Genomic DNA, 23452 nt, shown 5'->3' with positions numbered 1-23452 from the left:
TCAAATCTACAGAAGAACCGATTCAATTCATCAACAAAACCTTGACTGTTGTTCACAGAATTATCTCCTCTTTTACTGGTTTTGCCCATTAAGGTGTGTAGACCCTCCCAGGCTTGTTTTAAGTTACCGTTGAAGAATTTGCACTCTATTTTCTTCCTATATTCAATTTTTTCCTTAGGTATATTCCCTCTCAATTGTCTCCTTTTTTCCTGTATTAATTCCATGTTGCCAGAACAGTCATTGAGACAGGTTTTCAGTTGTTTAGAGACCCAAGATTTATTATTTGGGAATATCTTTACAGTCTTTGTTTCAGACACATGGTCCTTACAAAAGTTAATATATGATGTGATGAGTTCGTCCCCATCCTGACAGGACTCAAAGAAGATGTCCCAATTTGTTGCATCAAAACAGTCTCTCAATTGTTCTTTACTGTCATTGGACCACACCTGTATTTCCTCAGTGACTGGTTTCACTCTTTTGACCACGGCCTTATATTTAGGCAAAAGGTGGACTACGTTGTGGTCAGATTTTCTGAGAGGCGGTCTGCATACCGCTTTATAGGCATTGGGGATGTTGCCATAGCAACGATCAAGTGTCCGTTTTAAGCGTGTGGGACAATCAACATATTGCTGAAGCGTAGGCAAGTGGTCAGACAGATTGCAAGAATTGAAGTCCCAGAGAACGAAGACTGGCTGGTTTTCTTTGGAGACCCAGTGAGTGAACAGCTCTAAGCATGACATGAATGAGTTTTCTCTTAAAACACACAATGAAAGTAATTTAAGATTTAAATTGTGTGCTTTGTTTGGTTAAACTTTAAAGACCACCTTTTTATATACCCAGTGGTGTTTCTATGAGAAGTGACTGGACGAAGAATGAACCAGAATACTTTGGGAAAGAACCAAGGCAAGCAACTGTGCTCATCATTATAAGTTAACAATTTAAGTGTGAGATGGAAGAAAGTTCTTTTCACATCTAATCTTTATGTTGCAAAATCACAAGCTCTCTTAACCCCTGTTCTTTGGTGACCCAGTGAGTGAACAGTTCTAAGTATGTCTGTTCACGTTAGAATGCGTCTCCACATTCATTTGTATTGAGCAAACAGCTACAGTCTCCACCGGGTTAGTAATTAGCGCTGTTTCAGAACCATGAACAAACATAAGAATTGCAAAAATATTGCTGATAGAACTCCTTGGTATAAACCATTCCCACCTCATGCCCGAACCGTGAAAATGCACAGATTTTATCTTAAATAGTTTGTAGGCACAAGTAAAGAACTTCTAGGGCATTCCTCAATAATTGATACTTCCCTTTGTTCTAAGGTTAGATCAAAATATAACGTTGCCCTCAAGCACAAGTAAACCAGAACACACAAAAGGCAGAAAGAAGAAATAATTATATATTTTTTTACACTTCCCAAAAATGATATTCACACACACAAATCCATTAATTACTGTTAAGGTATTGAGATTTGTCCAACTATTGATAAAATTGTTTCCAATAACTATAACCCCATGGTAGATAGGTCACTCAGCTTGTGAACAGATGGACAAAACTTCCTATCTCTATGATTGGACGTGTGAATGTTCTGAAGATGTCAATGTTACCTAAGTTTTTGTATCTTTTCCAATCCATTCCACTTCCGTCATCATCATTCTTTCCTTCACTCCAAAAGCTTTTTTCAAACTTCATATGGAACAACGGGTGTCCCAGCCTTTGGCTGTCATTGTTGTATGATAGAGGTGGATTACAGCTTCCAGATCTCAAGTAGTATTACTTGGCAGCTCAAATCAGAGCAGCAATGTTTTATTATGAAGACTCTTATCCTCCATCCTGGGTTTCAGTAGAATCGCACCTGATTAATATCGCCCCACATTTATATATACTCTTCAAATAAGATCAAACCAATTAAAGAGACCAAAAATCCTTTTCTTAAAAACACTGTGTTTATGCATATTTAGGAGAGCTCCAAATTATCACAGTTTTCTCCTATCTTTGGTAATGATGACTTCTACCTGGTAGAGCAGAGAAGCTTTATCCTGAGCAGACAATGTAACTGCCTCCTTTTTCGACTTTAGAAAAATGTCTTGCACTCCAGGGGGCAGGTCTTTTTATTGTACAATCGCTTTGTAAGTAAATCTACAGAATCAACACATAACATCTTACAAGCTTGGAGGACAGACTTACAGGAGAATGTTACTGAGGAAGAGTGGTCAAAAGCATGTATTCTAGCTCAAACACAAACTCTAAACTTATACAATACAAATGGCTAAGTAGACTTTACATTACCTCAGCCAAGCTGCACCACTTTAACCCCAATATTCCAGACACTTGTTTTAAATGTAAGCACCAAAAACGGTCTTTATTTCACTGTATGGAGGAATGCCCACCAATATTATCCTTTTGGAAGAAAGTGCTAGAGGTTGTTTGTCAAATAATTTGTGAAGAGGTACCCCTTAACCCACAAAAATGTTTATTGCATATCTATCCAGAAGAATTTGCCACCTTTAAAAGTGTAAAATCTTTATTGAATATCTGTTTTTTGGAAGCTAAACGCTGTATAGCCCGGGTATGGAAAACTTAAACAACTGTTTGTGTCTTAGCATAATGGTCGAAGGGAATGTGCTTTTACTTTGCTCTGGAGAAGATAAGTTACACAGCAAAAGACAAGCTAAACAAGTTTTGGAAGATCTGGAAAAAATGTGTCATTTTGTTGAAAATAATAATATTGAAGTAGACGACTGGAAAGATGTAGGACTGTGAAATGAGCCCTTTTTGGTCAGTTTGCCTCAGTATGTGCCTTGGGGTTGGGTTGTTGTGTGCTTGTAAAATCAACAAATAACCTTAATAAATAAATGTTTCAAAAAAAATTCATTGTGTTTTGGCAGTATTTAATAAACAACAACTTGCTGCTGCATCATATCTGTGTCACAAATGTTCTTTTCAATTCCAGGCAGGATAAGAAACCAGTAACATCTGTGCCCAAAAACGACTCCACTACAAGGGACCAATCTGAGGATGACGTTCTCAACTTCAGAAAAGGTTTAGTAGACTTAGTTCATACTTAGCCAAACCACTGACAGGAGAAGTAGATAGCATTGACCATCTTGTGATAATGCAATGTTCTGCTGGGAAACATGTGGACTGTTTTGGAAGCACAAGGGAGATCTGCACAATATTAGGCAGGTGGTCATAATGTTATGCCTGATTGATATATATATGTGTATTAGGGATGCACCAAATATTCGGCCACCGAAAAGTTTCAGACTTTTATCACCGAACAACATGGCCGAAACAGGATGTTGTAATGATGTGAGCAAAAACCGCGGCCAGCACGGGCTTGCCTGGAAGGGCCAACATGTCTGCAGTGTGGATGTATTTCAATTAGGGCCGGGACTCGATTAAAAAAAATTAATCTAATTAATTAGAGGCTTTGTAATTAATTAATCGAAATTAATCACATTTTAATCGTGTATAAATATTTGACCTGAGAACAGTGAGAAGTAATTTTTTTCATATGGATTTTTAGTATACCATTGAATAATTTCCCATCCACGGGGCCAATGTTCCTTCTAATTTTTCATGTGTCTGGGCATACACTGTGAGTACACTGTGGACCACTGTGAGCAACATCACACATGCATGCTGGGGCCACACACCAGTATCACACCTGTCCAAAACCTGAGATCATAGCAAGTTACATAGTTTATCAAAAGAATCCCATTATAGCAGTAATTTCCGTTTCTTTCAATATATCTGAGAAAAACCCACAGATAGCGATTTGCAAGATGTGTAATGCTGACATTTCCAGAATTTCAAAGAATTTCTCCACGTTGGGTTTAATCACCTGAAATCCAAACATCCTGATCGATTGTTATGCTGAATGTAAGAGGGATGCGGCAGTAGCACAGAAAAGGAAAATCCCTCCGAGCACGCCCAATCCATCTGTGGTGGACGTTTTTTGGCCACGCACCCCCTTTTCTATTTTCAGCCGCTTTAAACAAAAATTGCAGCGACTTTAAATGACCATGGAGCTAACACAACCCCGTCACCATAACACAGCGGTTATGGAAATAAAATTAGGACACCAGTCATTTGAATTAAATTGCAATAAAGTTACGCACGACCCACACCATTAATAACAAAGAGCATAAAAAAAACAAAAAAAAAAACAAGGATCCATCTGAGGATTTTCAAGAGCAGTGCCGGTGGCTCAGCTACGTGTGCATATACGGTATGTAGAAGAAGATAAGTTATTCTCCGCCATTACATTTTTCATCTTGCGCGCCCCCAGAGGCAGCTCGCGCACCCCCACCACATTTTGGGAATCCCTGCCTTAGATGATCAGCCGTTCCCTGTCGTAGAAGATGTGGGATTTCGTTGGCGTAATAATTGCTTTCGGTGTTTAGGTTTTTGGGCTTGGCTTTCTCATTTTCGGTTTTCGGACAAGAATTTTCATTTCGGTGCATCCCTAATATATCCTGCAGACATCCAAACTTTGAAGGAATGCAGTAGCCACTTTTTGCTTTGATGACAGTTTGCTCAATTAAGGTGAGCCTTGTCAAGAGTAAATTTAATAAGGAGAAATGACAGACAAATTTGAGGAACTTTGAATGTATCCTGACCTGTCCAGGGTGTACCCCGCCTCTCAGCCAGCTGGGATAGGCTCCAGCTCCCCTGGGACCCTCCAGAGGATTAGCGGTTACAGAATTTGAATGAATGTATCCTCAAGTGGAATCCCAAAATGTACCTCTGATATAGAGGTGTAACAGCTTGTCAGATTAGAGTCCATATAAATGCTTCACAAAGATAAGTAGCAGACACATATCAACATCAACTGTTCAATCAATCAATATTTATTTATAAAGCACTTTAAAAACAACGAGGTTGGCCAAAGTGCTGTACACAGACATGAGAATATAAAAACACAAAGAAAAATTAAAAACAAGATTTAAATCATAAAACCAATCAAACCATGTAAACAATAAGAACCAACATCTCATGCTGAGTTAAAAGCCAAAAAATGTGTTTTAAGAGAGGATTTAAAATGAGGAAGACAGTCGGCCTGTCTAATGTGCAATGGCAAATTGTTCCACAGTTTGGGACAAGTAACTGCAAAGGCACGGTCACCTCTTATCTTCGTCTTTGTCTTTGGGACAACCAACATTCGGACAGATACTGAGGAGTGAGGACATGAATACATTTAAATACAAATAAAATAATTTTAAAATCAATCTGGAAACGGACAGGGAGCCAATGAATTTCTGCTAAACTTGGGGTAATGTGATTGTGCTTTTTGGTACCAGTTAAAAGTCGAGCAGCAGTGTTTTGAATCAGCTGTAGTCGAGACAGTGACGTCTGGCTAAGCCCAACATAAAGTGCATTGCAGTAGTCTAAACAAGTTGTGATAAAAGCATGGATTAAAATCTCAAAGCGATGGACAGAAAGAAATTATTTTACTTTGACCAGTTGTCTCAGTTGGAAGAAACTGGACTTAACCGCTGATTTAATCTGTGCATCAATTTCAGATCGCTGTCAACTCGTACACCAAGGTTAGTTGCTGTCTGTGTTAAATGCTGATTTAAAGGCCCCAAATCATGTTCAGAAGAGATTGTGTGAATCAGGCCTTAATGAAACTGAATTGCTGCAAAAAAGCCACTACTGAGAAAGAACAAGAGAAGTGCTTGAGCCAAGAAACACAGGACAGCAGTAAAAATCTGCATTTTAGTCTGATGTGATTTTTCCACCCTGTCTTTGTGAAATACAGAAAAGGTGAAAGGTAAAGTTCTTGTGGTTCTCTCCATGAAGCATGGAAGAGGAGGTGGTATCATTTGATGGGAGGCCGCTAAATCGATGACATTGTTGCTGATTTATTTATAGTTTACAGTGGCTTGCAAAAGTATTCATACCCCTTGAACTTTTCCACATTTTGTCACATTACGACCACAAACATGAATATATTTTATTGGAATTTTACGAGAAAGACTGACACAGAGTGGCACACAATTGTGAAGTACAAAGAAAATTTTAGGTGATTTTAATTTTTTTTTTACAAATAAAAAACCGAAAAGTGCGGTGTGCAAAAATATTCGGCCCCCTTTTCTCTGAGTGCAACCAATTGCCTTCTGAAGTCACCTGATGATTGCTGAATGATCGAATGTGGACCTAATGACTAAATAGAGTCCACCTGTGTGTAATCTAATCTCAGTGCAAACACAGTTGTTCTGTGACGGCCTCAGAGGTTTGTTAGGAGAATATTGGGGAGAAAACAGCATCATGAAGTCCAAGAACACACCAGACAGGTCAGGGATAAAGTTGCGGAGATGTTTAAAGCAGGTTTAGGCTATAAAAAAGGTTTCCCAAGCTTTGAACATCTCATGGAGCACTGTTCAATCCATCATCCGGAAATGGAAAGACTATGGCACAACTGCTCTGGTCAGATGAGCCCACAATTGAACTTTTTGGCCTAAATGCAAAACGTTATGTGTGCCGGAAAACTAACACTGCACATCACACTGAACACACCATCCCCCCTGTCAAACATGGTGGTGGCAGCATCATGTTCTGGGGGTGCTTCTCTTCGGCAGGGACAGGGAAGATAGTCAGAGTTGATGGGAAGATGGATGGAGCCAAATACAGGGGAATCTTGGAAGAAAACCTGTTGGAGTCTGCAAAAGACTTGAGAGTGTGGCGGAGGTTCACCTTTCAGGAGGACAACGACCCTAAACATAAAGCCAGGGCAACAATGGAATGGTTTAAAACAAAACATATTCATGTGTTGGAATGGCCCAGTCAAAGTCCAGACCTAAGTCCAATCGAGAATCTGTAGCAAAATCTGAAAACAGACGTTCACAAACACTCTCCATCTCCATGAGCCGACTGAGGTGTTTTGCAAAGAAGAATGGCCAAAATTTGCAGTCTCTAGATGTGCAAGGCTGGTAGAGACATACCTCAAAAGACTTGCAGCTGTAATTGCAGCAAAAGGCGGTTCCGCAAAGTATTGGCTCAGGGGGGCTGAATACTTTTGCATACCGCACTTTTCAGTTTTTTATTTGTTAAAAAAAAAAAAAACATGTATAATTTTCTTTGTACTTCAGAATTGTGTGCCGTATTGTGTTGGTCTTTCACATAAAATTGTGTGTCCCACACATTAAGGAGGGCACTGTTTAAAGTATATACACACTGAATACTACTTTATTGTATACTTTCTTTAATTTATTTTCATGATTTCTGCTGTATTCTCTCTCAATTTAGAAAACGGTATCATCCAGAGACTCTCAGAGATTGGGAAGAACAGAATCTTGGACCTGTATGTGAAAGAACTGAGTCATGTGGAAATGGATTCAGAACTCTATGGGATGATGAAAAGCAACAAACTTGGACAAAAGCAAACCTACAATGATATATTTCAGTCAAAGAAACGAACAGTGCTAACAAAGGGAGTGGCTGGTGTTGGTAAAACATTTTACTCAAGGATGTTGATGGTCGACTGGGCAAAAGGAAAGTCCAACCAAAACATAGACTTGATAGTCCCACTCCACTTCAGTGAGCTAAATGAAAGAAGAGACACAGTTCAAAGTATGGAAGAGCTGCTTAATGATTTATCATTTTTAAAAGATGCCCCACTGAAGGGACTTTGCAACCATGAGTGTAAAGTGGCTTTTGTCCTTGATGGCTTGGAAAATTGTAAACTTCCTCTTGACTTTAAAAAGACAAAGAAACGGACTGATATAACAAAAGCAGCCTCAATGGACAAGCTACTAACAAACCTCATCAAGGGGAATTTGCTTCCCAACGCTCATCTCTGGATCATCTCTCAACCTTCAGGAGTGAAGAAAATTCCTCAAGAGCATATTAAGAAGGTTACAGAATGTCGAGGTATTAAAACCATTCAGTATACACTCAAAATAAACTCAGTATTAATAAATGATGGTAATGATGAGACACTGTGGTTCCACTAATTATACTAAGTAAAACATGGAAAATTAGATTTGTCATTAAACAATGACAGGAAAAGCTGCTGCAGTATCTACTTGAATTCAGTTTATGGCAAAACTTTCCTGGTTATATTTAATGTAGCAAATATAATGTATCTGCTAACTCCAGCAACTCAATTAATCTATTGAGACCACAGCATCAGTGATGTAACGTCCATCCCCACAGTGCAAACTGACATTCATTAGTGTTTAGTGCATTCTTTGAAGTCATTAAATAATTTCTATTGTTTTCTCCTTTCAGAGTACGATGTCAAAACAAAACTCACAGAAGATGGGAAGAAGAGACTCTTGGCAAAGTATGATAAAGAACTGAGTCAAAAGGAGATGGATTCAGAAATCTATGAGATAGAACAAAACAAGAAACATGGAGATAAGCTAGTACAAAAATACAATGACATGTTTCAGTCAAAGAAACAAACAGTGCTAACAAAGGGAGTGGCTGGTGTTGGTAAAACATTTTACTCAAGGATGTTGATGGTCGACTGGGCAAAAGGAAACTCCAACCAAAACATAGACTTGATAGTCCCACTCCACTTCAGAGAGCTGAATAAAAGAAGAAACACAGTTCAAAGTATGGAACAGCTGCTTAATGATATCTTGAATGATATCCAACAAAGGGATGTTTGCAACTATGAATGCTCATTAGCTTTTGTCCTTGATGGCTTGGAAAAATGTGAACTTCCTCTTGACTTTGAAAACAACAGAAAACTGACAGATACAGAAGAAGACGCCTCGATGGACGAGCTGCTAACAAACCTCATCAAGGGGGATTTGCTTCCCACCGCTCATGTCTGGATCATCTCTCAACCTTCAGGAGTTGGCAAGATTCCTCAAGAGCATATTGAGAAGGTTACAGAATGTCGAGGTAAGAAACAACATCCTTTCAATGTGGTCATTGGAGATATGTCACTTTTTACAAACAATCCTAAAGAGAATAAATTTGATGAAAATTATATTGCATTCAGGCTCTAGCTATCCTCTTCTAATGTGTCACATTCATTGTGTTTATTCAGAATCATTGAAGCGTCAGGAGCGGCTTGTATCAAAGCTGAAACAAAGATTTCTCAGAGAACACACTCAAGTTGAAGACATCAATCATCCTAACCAGACAAACACAGAACACATCATGAGAGAAAACAGTGATGGTAACGATGAGAAAAAAGGACAAAACATGGTAAAATCAGCGACACAAGTGAATGTGTCTAATATGTTCAAAGATGAAAGAGGAAAGAATATCAGAACTGTGCTGACTATTGGAGAAGCTGATATCGGAAAATCCTTTCATGTGGAGAAATTCATAAAAATGTGGGCAGAAAATAAGACGAACAAGGGTTCAATTTTCACTTGGTTTGCAGATGCAGCCAAGAGTTTGGTTGGTAGAGCCAAAGATGATTTAGAAGTTGTATTTCCAATTAACTTTTCTGAGCTTAACTTGATAAAACAGAAAAAAGTCAGTTTGGTGGGACTTCTTAATCATTTGTTTGAGGAGACCAAAGAATCTGTCATCTCTAACTATGGACGGTTCAAAGTTGTGTTTGTCTTGGATGGACTGGATGCATTTCAGCATCCTCTGGACTTTGACAACAGTGACACGGTGACTGATGAGAGAGAGCCAGCCTCAGTGGATGTGATATTGACAAACCTCATCAAAGGAAACCTGCTTCCTTCAGCCCGTGTCTGGATAACCTCCCGCCCTTCAGCTGTTGAACAGCTGCCTGTTGACAGGAGGACAGAAATACGAGGTGAGAGACAATTACTATGAAATAAGAACCTCACAATAAATGCTTTGTTTGTCACTGTATTTAGTTCATGTTGTCTATATTTTCAGCTGAAGATTACTAATAACAGTCAAGTAATGATGGTAAAATTAAGTTTTTATGAATTAATACACTCTCTGAAAGCACAACCCAGCCTCTACAAAGGCTCTACACCAACATGGATTTTCAAAGAGAGACTGATTTAGTTCCCCTAAACTTTGAGTCAAGGGAGATAGAGATCCACATATCCAGTTGGATAAATGGAGGGAGCATAATAAGTCTAACAAATCTCAATCTCTAATTCTGGTTAAATCATTTTCTGACATAAATTTCTGAGGAAAAAGGAGTTAGGTTTCAGTCTTCACTCTGAGACATGTATAGATATTTATATAGGTATAGGTATTTTTGATCATTTGATAACTTTGATAGCTTTTCTTGCAGAGAAGCCTGATATTGCAAGTCAAAGGAAACTCAAGTCCCAACTGAAGAAGCAGTTTACATGTGTGTCTGAAGGGATTGATAGGCAGAGAACCTCTGCCCTTCTGAATGAGATTTACACAGATCTCTACATCATAGAAGGGGACAGGGGAGAGATCAACAATCAGCATGAGTCCAGACAGGTCCAAGATGCAAAGTTCAAACCAATGAGAGAAGAAACACCCATTAAATATCACGACATCTTCAAACCTGCACCGGACAAATTTGCCATTAGGACTGTGTTGACGATCGGAGTGGCAGGCATTGGAAAAACATTCGCATCAATGAAGTACATGCTGGACTGGGCCGAGGGTACGGCAGTTGAAAACATTCATTACACATTTCCACTTCCTTTCCGGGAGCTGAATTTGAGAAAAGAAACACAACACAGTTTTGAGGAACTTCTTCATCAGTTCTTCCCAGCTATGGAAGCTTCAGAGATAATCGACTACAACAAATATCAAATCCTGATTGTTCTGGATGGTCTTGATGAATGTCGCCTTGATCTCCAGTTCAGTGAAAGGAACAAGTGGACAGATGTGAGGAAGCCAACCTCAGTGGGTGTTCTGCTGACAAACCTGATCCAAGGAAATCTGCTTCCCAAAGCTCAAATCTGGGTCACCTCCCGGCCTGCAGCTTCCAACCATATTCCTGCTGATAAAGTTGACCGAGTTACAGAGGTGCGAGGATTCAATGATCAGCAAAAGGAAGAGTATTTCAGGAAGAGATTCAGTGACAAGGACCTGGCTGAAAAAATCCTCTCACATGTGAAGAAATCAAGGAGTCTGTACATCATGTGTCACATCCCAGTTTTCTGTTGGATCACTTCAAATGTCCTGGAGGATTTTGTGAACCAAAATAAAGAAGAGGGGATGCCCCAGACTCTGACTGACATGTACATACACTTTCTCTTGCTGCAGTGCAGACAGGCTAATGTGAAGTATAGTGAAGATGGAACAGGTGAGAATTCTGAGACAGGTCCATGCTGGAATACAAGAAACAAGGAGACAATATTATCTTTAGGGAAAGTAGCTTTTGAGGAGCTAGAGAAAGGAAACCTTCTCTTCAATGAAGAAGACCTGACAGCACGTGACATTGACATCACAAATGCTGACATTTCTGGGTTATTCACTCAGATCAAGAGAGAAGGTCGTGGGCTGTACCAACAGAAACTGTTTTGCTTTGTTCACCTGAGCATTCAAGAGTTTCTGGCTGCATTTTATGTTTTTCACACATTCAACAACAAGGGTGAAAATGTGCTTTCAGACGTGCCTGCATCAGACTTCTACAAGAGAGCAGTGGACAAGGCTCTAGATAACAAAAATGGAGACTTGGATCTGTTTCTGCGATTTCTGCTTGGACTCTCAGTGGAGACTAACCAGAAACTGCTGCAAGAGCTGCTGAAAAAGACAGAAATTTACCAGGAGACCTACAAGAAAACAGTTGAGTACATCAAAAAGAAGATCACCGAAGACATCAGTGCCCCGGATAAAAACCTCAATCTGTTCCACTGTTTGAATGAGCTCCATGACGACTCCCTTGTTAATGAAGTTAAAAAGTACCTGCGGTCGGAAACAGTGCCTTTTGAAAGTTTCTCTGCCTCACAGTGGTCTGCACTGACTTTTGTGCTGTTGACATCAGACGAGAAGTTTGATGTGTTTGATCTGAAGAAGTTCCTGAAATCAGAGAAGGTTCTTCTGGGACTGTTGCCATTGGTCAAAGTCTCCAAAACTGCTTTGTAAGTACCTTTATTGCAGCTGTCCTAATGCCTTTAGTTGTTTGTGTTTTTGTGGGTCCTTTTACTCTTGGTTTTCTCTTCAGCAAGTGAAATGCATCTCGATCTGGTGGATATCAGTTGATTGAATTGTCACATAGAAGAGATTATTAAACATAAAGCACTCTTTGTGTTGTGTTTAAGTTTAAACTTAAACTTAAACTTTGTGTTGTGTTGACTTGTTACAGAAGACAATCTTACACACTAAAGTTACAAAGGAAAGAGTAAAATTGGAACAAATAACTTTCAGCGCTTTTAGACAACTGCGGGACCTCGACGCCGTAACTTACGCACCCCGACTGCCGGTGCGAGCCATTTATACTTGTGCACTCCTCAGTCTGGCTCGGTCTGTAACAACAGCACCCAAATGCTAGTCGGCACTGCATCTTTTTTGCTAGTCGGGTCAATTTTAATTTCTACTTCCCGCTTCACTTTCTACTTCCTGCTTTACTTTCAACAATGGCATCAGAAACGTTTGCCAAAATTTTGCTGAAATTGCATGCTACGGCTCTAGGCTCTGCGAAGGCTCTGCATAGGTGCGTTGTCGCCATAGCCTCTGCATCAACTTAAACACAGAAGTTTAAACTACCTATTACATTTCTGGGGAGGTGTACGTCAGTTAGGGTCTAAGCATAATATGGAATATACATTGATATTAATTGTTATCGTGGGCGGCACAGTGGCGAGGTGGTTAGCACTGATGCCTCACAGCAAGGTCACCGGTTCGAATCCAGTGGAGTTTGGAGTTTGCATGTTCTCCCTGTGTCTGCGTGGGTTCTCTCCGGGTACTCCGGCTTCCTCCCACCATCCAAAGGGTTGGGTTAATTGGTGATTCTAAATTGGCCGTAGGTGTGCATGTGAGTGTGAATGGTTGTCTGTCTCTCTGTGTGTGGCCCTGCGATGGACTGGCGACCTGTCCAGGGTTGCTCCTAGTTCCTACTAATTTTCTGCTTTTTTACACTTTCCCAATTAACAATTGACCTTATCTCACATTACATTACAATTTAAACCAGTTTAAACTTGATGTAAAAACAATATGGTATAAATGACAAAAGCCTCAGTAACAAACTGTTATCATTTGTGGTGTTTCTGACTTATTCGTGCTAGAAATCAGGGACGTGCTGTCAGGGGGAGGCATTAAAAAGTACAATACAATTAAAAAGTAATGACGATAAAATAAATTTGTCCACTGGTCAGTGGTATAAATGTAATTTCAGTATGATTCCAGTCTTTTCGATCATTTTTATAGTCAAAAGCGCTGAATTTACATTTTTTCCTGTGTAAATACAGGGAACAACGCGAAGTAATGGTAAATGGCCTTGCTTTTATATAGCGCTTTTCTACCTATTGGTACTCAAAGCGCTTTACAGTCATAGACACATCTACCCATTCGCTCACACAAGCACACACACATTCACACACCAGTGCCACGCACTGGGAGCAACTGGGGGTTCAGTGTCTTGCTCAAGGACACTTCGGCATGTGGCACATTCCGGGGATCGAACCGCTAACCCTCTGGTTCGTGGACAACCCGCTCTACCTACTGAGCCACAGCCGCCCCATGTAGTGAGGCAGCAGCGAGCTGAACCTCACCTCAAATTGGATAATCTGTCACAAACTGGGTTCGGCTCGTGTCTCAGGCGTGTACCTGTGGCCAACTCTCTGTATGTCACCAATATAATGGTTGTACACACTTTTATCATATGTCCTAATTTTCCTGAGCCTAGTTCATGTATTTCATGTATGAGTGTATCACATTTAATCTTGTTGATCTGACATTAAGCCGCACTGAAAAAGCACGAGATGAGGCAGCCAGTACTTCTACCTCATGAAAGAGGGCGCTAATGAGCCACGGGTTCATGCTGTTGCTCTTCTTCTACGCTGAGTCAACTGTACAGCCACAGTCTGTTTAATGGGATCTTTTCTCTGTGTGAAAGCCAACAATTGAAAATTGTGTATCTGATCTTAAAACATTCTCAAAACTAGACCTTCAGTTAAAGCAGGAAGAGCTAAATGATGGAAGATATTTTGTTGGATCAAATCATCAGAATATAAAGATTTAACAACTCAATATTACTATTGGCTATATAATATATATTTGATTGAGACTGACGATTTGGTTTTAAATTCAAATACTTCCAATTGTGTTCTTTGTTTTTCACATTGGGTACTCTCATGTTGAATGAGTATGAATGAACTGTGGAGTTGTGATGGCAAACACACGCTTTCTCTCTTATTCTCTCTCTTAACCATTATAGATTTGACATTGTTCCTTTGGCCAAATACCTTACCTATATGGGCATAAAGAATGCTCAATTAAGATATGAACCTTAACCAGTTAGAGTGGATTGAATTTAAGTTTGACTCACCAGCAAAGAACCTCACCGCACATCACTGCTAGAAATAATGGAACAGCATGTTTCTGTGCTCTTGACTCACTGACTTTTCCACAGCTGAACTGCCTGGTAGCGTTTTTGATCGCAGATATTTTTACAGGTTGAGTTGGTGTGAGCTAACTGAAGAATCCTGCAGTGGTCTGACATCTTCAGTCCTCAGCTCTGCATCCTCCAATCTCACAGAGCTGAACCTGAGTCATAATGACCTGCTTGATTCAGGTGTGCAGCGACTTGCAGATGGACTTAAAAGTCTTCACTGTAAACTGGAGATTCTCAAGTAAGTGAACTTTGCTTTTGCTATACACTGTAGGCCTGAGATACGCTTGAAAAAAAACAACAAAAAAAAAACAACTATATAATGACTAATTAATCATTAACATAATTAAAATGATTCTGTATTAATTCTGTGTGATCTGGTCACACATTTGACTGAAGCTGCCTTGATTCTGCAGTCAAATGCAGTCATGTCTTTGAAAACATAAAAACAAAATCACAGTATTACACTTGAATAATCTTTACTTTTTCTGTGGTAACTTGAAAAGGAACAAATTTCTTGTGTGTCTGGTCTGCAGGTTGTCAGGTTGTCAGGTGACAGAGAAAGGCTGCTCTTCCCTGGCTACAGCTCTTAGGTCCAACACAGCCTCCCACCTCAAACAACTGGATCTGAGTTACAATCACCCCGGAGAAAACGGGAAGATGGTGCTCTCTGCTATCGCTGAGGATTCAAATATGAAGCTAAAGACACTGTGGTATGTTGTGATTACAAGATGTGTGTTTACACATTAGTATTGAAACTATCTCTACACACAAGGCAAAATTACAAACCACCAGAGATGGGACCAAGTCACACATGTGCAAGTCTCAAGTAAGTCTCAAGTCTTAACCTTCAAGTCTCAAGTAAGTCCCAAGTATTTTTTCTTGGGCAAGTCAAGTCAAGTCAAGTCCTGTAGTAGGTCAAGTCAAGTTCAAGTCAAGTCACCTTATTATTGTAATTTTACCTGCAGAATCTGATCTTAAAGTGATATAAGTAACTGTCAGTAAATGACAAATGACTGATGATAGTGTCGTGATCCAGTCATGACCAGGGGCGGATCTAGAAAAATATTTATGGGGTGGCGAGAGGGGGGCAGGAATTTTTGAGGGGTGGCAACATATGGCAGACGTATATATACTGAATTTAAATGGAAAAGAACTAATGACACACGGATTCGTGTATTATTTGTTCTTTCCATTTTCAAATGGCAATCAAAAATATGAAAAAGTGACTGGTTATTTTGTTATTTGTTTTTTAACACAAAACGAAAATATGGCTGGTTTTTCATATTTCAATTTTAGGCTCAGATCAAAAGTAAAAGTTCCAAAAATGGAAAAACGGGAAACAGGACTGAATTTGATTTTAATATTTAATCGGTCGGGTTTACGTGACCCGGAACTTTTGTAATGAGCGTAAACAAACATACATTATAATGTATAGCTTTCTAGCCACCATGATAGCAAATAACAGCAAATTTGCACGTTTACAAGTTCATGTGACAGAAGAAGTATCGTATCCAAAAGGAGGCCAAACTCCATAACGCTAACAAACGTACGTGACGAAAAAAATCTCCCCGCTTCGCCAGCGCCGTATGGCCGCACCGTCCCGGTGCAGCAACACATTCCAAACCGGACTTCCAGGTCTCATTTGTAGTTTAATTTCGGCGTACTACTAGTAGTTATATTTAATAAAGAACACACGGAACTAACTGTAATGAAGCGGTAAACGGACCAGGAGGTCCAGTGATATCGAGTGATATGCGACGTGAGAGAAACGTTTCTCTCTTTGGGTGAAACCATTTCAAAATTCCGGGGGGGGGGGGGGGGGGGCTTATTTTAAAGACTAAATAATGATAGATAGAAGGAGATGAGGGATGAATTTCTACGGATAGATCATTAAATTAAAAAAAATGTGTTTAATAAATAAAATATATTTAAATAGGGTGGCAACTGGGGTGGCAAGATGTATTTTTACAGGGGCAGTTGCCCCTGTATGCCCCCCCGTAGAACCGCCACTGGTCATGACACGCTATTCTCAGCCTGCGCTCCAGCTGGGTAATCAACTTTATTTTTTAAAATAATTTATAGATTTTATATTCAAACTGAAAACATAAGGCAAGTCATTCAAGTCATCGTGTCTCAAGTCAAGTCAAGTCCCGAGTCTTTAACTTCCAAGTCCGAGTCAAGTCTCAAGTATTTTAGTTTTTGTCAAGTCAAGTCACAAGTCATAAAAATAGCGACTCGAGTCGACTCGAGTCCAAGTCACCAAGTCACAAGTCCCCATGTCTGCAAACCACTTTGTTGATTCAAATAATCAAGTGGGATTCATGGTAACCAACTATGAAGTTTATTATAAGCCAAGCAGATTCATCTGTCTTCCATCCGTCCGTCTATTTTTATCTGCTTATCTTGATATGGACTCTCAATAAGGACAGTAGCAAAAGGCTAAGTAGGGATTTCCAGACATCCCTCTCCCTAGCAACACTCAACCTTCTGGTCTCCTCCCTGCTGGCTATGCCCGGTAAACCTCCAGCTAGGGTGCCCAGGAGGCATCCAAACCACCACAACTGTAGAGCATCGGCTCTACTGCAAGTTTCCTCCAACATCCAACCTCCTCATTCTGTCTTTAAGACTGAGCCATCCACCCTACAGAGGACCTTTGTTTCAGACGCTTATATCCGTGATGACACTCTTTTAGTCACTACCCAAATGTTCATCTACCATCTACCATCTCACTGATCTCTTTAACCTCTGTATCTTTAACCCTCTACCTGGCAAATGTGATATCTTTAGCTTCATAGCATAATTGTCTAAGTGATATTTTAACGTTTTTGGAAAACAAGAAAAAAAAACAATTTTTAGCAAGCACATGCTGGAGTCTTCTTCAAGAATTAGTTGTAAATGATAACTGTACCTCACTAAAGATGGCGATAGGTACAAAGCCTTTGCAAACAGTTTTGCAGCTGAGTGAAAAATTTCTGCTAGTGTACCACAGCTTTACTGTAGGTATAATGTAGCTCCATACACTATGTTGTATCGTATACCGTAGCCTGAACGGCACCTTACTAGAAATGTAACTCACTGTCAGACACTCCAACAACTATCATGGATCCCTGTCTCTCAGCGGCCAGACAAGCACAAAAAATTCACCCCCTTTCAGTCTCCTAACTACCCTCTATTTAGACGTCTTCTGTTCTTTCTGTATTGCAGTGATTTCAGTAAAAGTGACTGTTGTTCAACATTTATTAGGTCCAACTCTGCCACTCAAACCCAATCTCTGTTGTTATAATCAAACAACACAGATGACCAGCCGCAACTACCATTTTAGCAGCCTAATTCCAGAACAATGCAGACACATCAGTGCAGAAGTATAAATGTTTACAATGGCATAGGCCACTCACATAGGCTAGGGACTCTGCATAGATCAGTTGCAGAAGCTTTAATGGTAAGTTTAGAACATCAGTTAAGTTAGCCCCTCAGATGCATCACCTCCTCCTCTGCTATTGAGAATAATATCAAATATCAATGTTATACTCAATATTAAATATGCATTTGTATTTTTTACAGTTTTGACCATGATGGAGCACATCGTTTAAAACCAGGGATGAAGAAGTGTAAGTATTTTTGTGGAAGGCATTTCATTTTGAAATGAGGGTCAGATGAAATTAACAAACTTGAGTAATGGCACATAATGTGATAGTGTCACTTTTATTATGAGTTACATTTCAAAGTTTTGAAAAACATTGAAAACACAATTGCAAATTTGCATGTACATTTTTCAGATGTCCTCTTGATTGTTTCATTGATTAGCTTGTTTCTGTATTCTGGAATGTTCTCTTTTCTTTCAACTGCAAACTAAATTATATTTTGTGTGTTTTTTTTTCAGATTGTGCACATCTGACACTTGATGAAAGCACAGCAGGCAAAAGACTTGTTCTGTCTGAAGGGAACAGAAAAGTAAAAACTATAAACAATGTGGAGGAGAGAGTTGAACAAGGCGAAAACAGCGACAGGTTTAAGATGACGCAGGTGTTTTGTGATAAGGGCTTCAAGGGCCTCTGCTACTGGGAGGTGGAATGGGAAGGGACGGTCGGTATTGCTGTGGCATATCAAGGAGTGGGTAGGAAATGGGACAGTAGTGGAGGTCTAGGATGCAGTGACATGTCCTGGAGTCTGATTTGCTCCAAGACTAAATACACTGCCATACATGGGAACACAACAGAAGATATTAAAGGACCCTGTTGCCAAAAAATAGCAGTGTTCCTGGACTGGGAAGGTGGAACTCTGAGTTATTACAGTGTCTCATCAGGAGAGTTGAGCCTCATCCACACCTTCCATGCAAAATTCACAGACCATCTCTTCCCGAGCTTCTGGTTTAAAAATGGCTCTGTGACCTTATGTGACATAGACTGAACTCCTCTGTGATGCAAACAAGTTGAATGTACTGTAGTGATCTCTACAATACATAGAGGCTCTACACTGACATTTTAATATATTGACAAATAGCACATCTGTATCTTTTCAACATCTTTAAATGTAGCAGAACTAGTCTGTGCTGTTTTCCTTCACTTGCTCATATTATAAATCCATATTCTAGAGCATAAGTCTTCAACAGGGGGTATTTTACCCCAATTTCTTCCCACAAAATATAAATATCTTTAAATACGCATTAACATGGATCCAAATATCGATAATATTGGTACCAACATTGGTATTGATATTGATCGATACCAGTGTAATGAGACTGATATGTAAGTTTCAGTTTCTCTCTTGTATAACTGCAGCGCTTTCATTAAAGAGGCGACCTGTGTTTATCTAAATGCTGCTGCTGTCACATGAGGGGGAGAAATGTTGTCTTATTTTTGGATTATTTTGTACTTCCTAAACATACATGCTACTTGAAAACAAGATAATATTATTTTTATAATTTTATAATTTTATAATTTTGTACACTTTTATTTTAGAAAAAAATCCAGAAACAAGTACAATGAAAGGAGATATTTAGTTTAATAATTGTATTGTATATATTTCTGAACAGTCTGCCTTTAAAGTGACAGTTTTGTGTCATTTTTGAACAAAAACATTTATTGTGTTAATAAAGTATTTTCTATTTACTTATAAACTTTGCCCAAATTCTGTACTGGATTTTAACTGATTAATAATCCAAAAGGCATTGGCAAATCTCAAATATATTATATATATTATATACTATACCCAGCATAGTCTATAATAACACTAACACAGAATGACAAACAGCCATTTACACAGTAGGTTTGAACTCAGAGCCCTTCTTGCTGTGAGGCATCAGTGCTAACAACCTTGTCGTCATATTAACACTGGAAAAGGACCAAATGGAGCACTGTTTGTGATGATGTAAACCAACAAAGATTGTTGTAATGCTGTGAAATACATATCTGACCTGTCTCACTCAAAAACTGTGTAATTCTTGTGCCTTGACTAAGGAAAAGTAGTTTGTTTAAAGTATATTATCACAGTCAAATTCCTAAATGTGGGTTTGATATGCTAACGAAAGTTCATTCATGTCATTTTGTTTATTAATATATTTCTCTGATTTTATTGATTTGTTGCATCACATATGTAATTGTGCCTGCTTTTCTCCTGAAATAAAGGAATAGATCAACGATCAAAACCATCATTTGTCAGTTTCTGGAGTGGACTTCTTATAAAATGTCAGTTTTAAACAGAATATTGATACTACACATTTTGGTTCCTTGATTGTCACAGTTTACATTACCGTTTACCCTCAGTGACTAACATTTCAACATCCAGACTATTATTATGTCTGAATCCATGCTGCAATATGACATTAATAACTGAACACAGGTCAAAAGTTTTTTATCAAACCAAACAAAGTCTGTCATTAACGTTGTCATTAAAACATTGATCATATCAGCTAGCATCTTTCCCGTCACTCATGGCGACCATGCCTTCACCCGCCGTACAGCTGTCATGAATAATGAAATAAGCTACTGAGACCAAAACTGTTTTTTGTACCAGGTTGTAAACAAGTTTAATCATAGACTGTGTAAATATGGACAATGTCTCAGCGCTTCCTTGTATTGGCCAAACTGACGGGATACGTGCAACGACTTTGGACCCAGAGTCTGGGTAGTACCGTCTGAGAGTGGAGTCGTGATACTGATGACCCGATGTCACGCACTTCCACCAGATTCCCTCCCATATTTGGCTCTGTGGATCATCCCACAGATACTTGGATCAGTTTGGGATCTAGTGAATTTGAAGGCCAGGTCAACACCTTGTGCTGTTCTTCATGTTTTTTGAATTTGAATTAAACCGCTTTTGTGCGTGCGTCTGTGTCAAGCTGCATCCTGCTGGGGATGGATGCTGAACAAGTTCATCTTAAACCAGCATAAAACAAAGACATACACATGGTCACGTAAACACAGAGCAGCAGGGCAAGGCGCAGTCAGTGACAATACAGCAGCAGGCTCATACACATAGTTGAAGCATTTTGAGAATGTTCACATACATCCTAATTTTACTCAGTTACACATACACATGCAAATATGTGCAGTCTCTGCAGTAGATCGGTGCTAAAGCTGTTGCAAGACAATTTCTGACTGGTGCCTGTTTGTGACTCCCAGTCCAGGGAGGTTTGAGATACTGGGTGAGGTTGTGGAAGCTTGGTTTGATGGTAAATGAGACCTCCTGCAATGCTTTGAGGCACGCAGAGTTTGTGGGTGAACAAGTGCCTCAGGTTGTCCTTGATTGCTTTCATCTTCAGTTTCTGTTTCACTTCACAATAAAGCTAGCCTTCCTCACTTCAAGTCCCGATGCCACATCACCAGCAGGCAAAAGCTGGCCACCAAAGATCACTTCTCTAGGTTGTACGGTCCATCTCTCCGTTTGTGTCGATCATATTACTTCCCCCACCTTTTTCTGTGTTTCTCTTTCTTTGGACATAATGAAAGTCAAGCAGCTGTCAGACACAATTTATTCTCCTTTCCCTCCATCTGGATCCCAATGAAAATGTCCTGTGGGTTTTGTTTGTACTGTGCTGCGTAGTGAAGAAGCCTGGCTCACAGAGAGAAATACATGTGGGTCTTGTCCTGAAGCCGATGCACATACTTCTCCAAACATACAGTTAAAATAGCCCACAGCGCCAGTGCACATTTAAAAATCATACTATTGCCTTCATGCCTCTTTTTTTCCTCAGACAAACATGCCGACATGTGTGTGAGCATCTGAATGCAGGCGGGTCATTAATTACAACCGTGAAGGGCCAAACTGCATGGAAGCTGGAGGGGAAAGAAGGAGCACAGGAAGGGACAAAGTGAGAAGTGAAAGGAAACATCCGGGACAATGCAGCAACCAGCACACTGAACCCTCTTTGCACAAGCTGCCGCATTGTTCCCATAAACCTAATTCTTGACCAAATCTGTCAAGAGGCTGAAAAAATCCCAGTATAAAAAAAAATTTAGTTCCAGTTCCCGCATCAGAGACCCAGACCCGTTTGATTCATTCATTTTCCCGTTTCTACCTCTTTCACTCCGTACCATTGATCTCCTGCTGCTAATTGACAACACATTTAGAGCGCCTCACGCTCTTTCTGTCTCGCCATTCCCTCGTCTCTCAAGATTTGTTTGGATCAGAGAGCTGCCGGTGCAAGCCTCGGGCCGAATGAATGAGTGTTTGTGCGAGTTTACTGAATGGAGACGAGGGACGTGGTGTGTGTGTGTTAGTGTCACAGATTCCCTTTTTCAAAAAAGGCCTGTAATCAACCCACACAGTCAGTTAAATGGTTTTTTTTTTTTTTGTTTGTTTGTTTTTTTTAGGGGTTTTGATCTAATTATCTGTCAGCTAATGTTAAAGGGAAACTACAGTTTTTTTTTACAACCTGGACCTTATTTCTAGCATAAAATACGATCGTATACTCACCCATATAACTTTTGCGTCATTTGCACTCATTTAGGAAATAATTAGATCTGCGTATATCCATATAGTGGGAGTGAATGGGGCACCGAGACGCAGCCTCTAAATGGCGCATTATCTGCCGCAAAAATCGTTCATTTGACCAATTTTTCGTTAAAGGTGCAGTAGGCAAGTTTTATAAAACTAACTTTCTGTCATATTTGCTGAAACTGACCCTATGTTCAAGTATAATTGCATAAAGCAGGTCATTTAAAAAATAAATTCAGCTCCTCTGGCCCCACCTAGAGCCTGTAGCGCGATTTGCAAGACATCCACTGCTCCACATTCAGATGCACCAATCAAGACCAGGGGTGTATCTAACAGAGTGTCAATCACTGCTCATGAACACGCATTTCATAGCGCCCTCCCCTCCCTCCACCACCTCGCACCACTTGTCCGTGGGCGTGTAGAAGGAGCCGGGACATAATCCTCATCTGAGGCCTGTGCCTCAGCTTCACTCTCAAACGTCTAACCACATCAACAGGTAGCGGTCATATATCTACCACATAGAAAATTGATAAATCTAAACTGTGGAATAAAACGCCACAATGAATGCTTCTAACTGTTACTGATAGCAAACATCACTGATGTAGGCTACTTTCAGAAACATCCTAACCTTGGTTTTGTCCTAAAGTTGACTATTGCTAAATATTTTGATCTAAAATTATTTAGCAATAACGAAGGGTATTATAAAAACTATTTTGTTGTTGTTACGTCGGTGTGTTCCATGCTAGTTTGTTTACTCGCTCTCTCTCGGTTCTCTGCTCGTGCACAGTATTCCAGGGCCAATATGCACGCGCTCTATCGTGCACAGCTCTCCCTTGTGGTGGGAGGGGCTTGCGAGACCTTTTTGGGCTTTAGCGGAAAGTGGGGAGGGACTGAGAAGTTGTCGATGTTCAAATTTTTTGGCTAAGTCCTGGATCTTCGCAATCCTGCCTACTGCACCTTTAAGATACACTAGTGCTATTCCCCGGTGAGTTCGGAGTTACCCGTCATCCAGGTCAGAAGACATCATCCGGGGTCTGTAGGTCAATTTACAGACCCCGGATGATATCTTATGACCTGGAC

General features: G+C 39.9%; 1 protein-coding gene across 1 annotated transcript; it reads left to right on the top strand.

The window, feature by feature from the left end:
* Positions 1 to 8119: 8119 nt before the first annotated feature.
* LOC311494595 (NACHT, LRR and PYD domains-containing protein 3-like) lies at positions 8120 to 20225 on the top strand. Its single transcript, XM_084553708.1, has 7 exons — positions 8120 to 8859; positions 9008 to 9736; positions 10193 to 11966; positions 14499 to 14675; positions 14971 to 15147; positions 17999 to 18045; positions 18318 to 20225. The coding sequence occupies exons 1-7, from the start codon at positions 8319 to 8321 to the stop codon at positions 18842 to 18844; spliced, it is 3972 nt and encodes a 1323-aa protein (XP_084409834.1). The 5' UTR covers positions 8120 to 8318; the 3' UTR covers positions 18845 to 20225.
* The last annotated feature ends 3227 nt before the right edge of the window (positions 20226 to 23452 follow it).

Source organism: Chelon labrosus, assembly GCF_963514085.1.
Source record: "Chelon labrosus genome assembly, chromosome: 10".
Classification (NCBI taxonomy): Eukaryota; Metazoa; Chordata; class Actinopteri; order Mugiliformes; family Mugilidae; genus Chelon; species Chelon labrosus.
The sequence above is the reverse complement of the archived record's forward strand: the minus strand, read 5'-3'. Positions and strand labels throughout refer to the sequence as shown.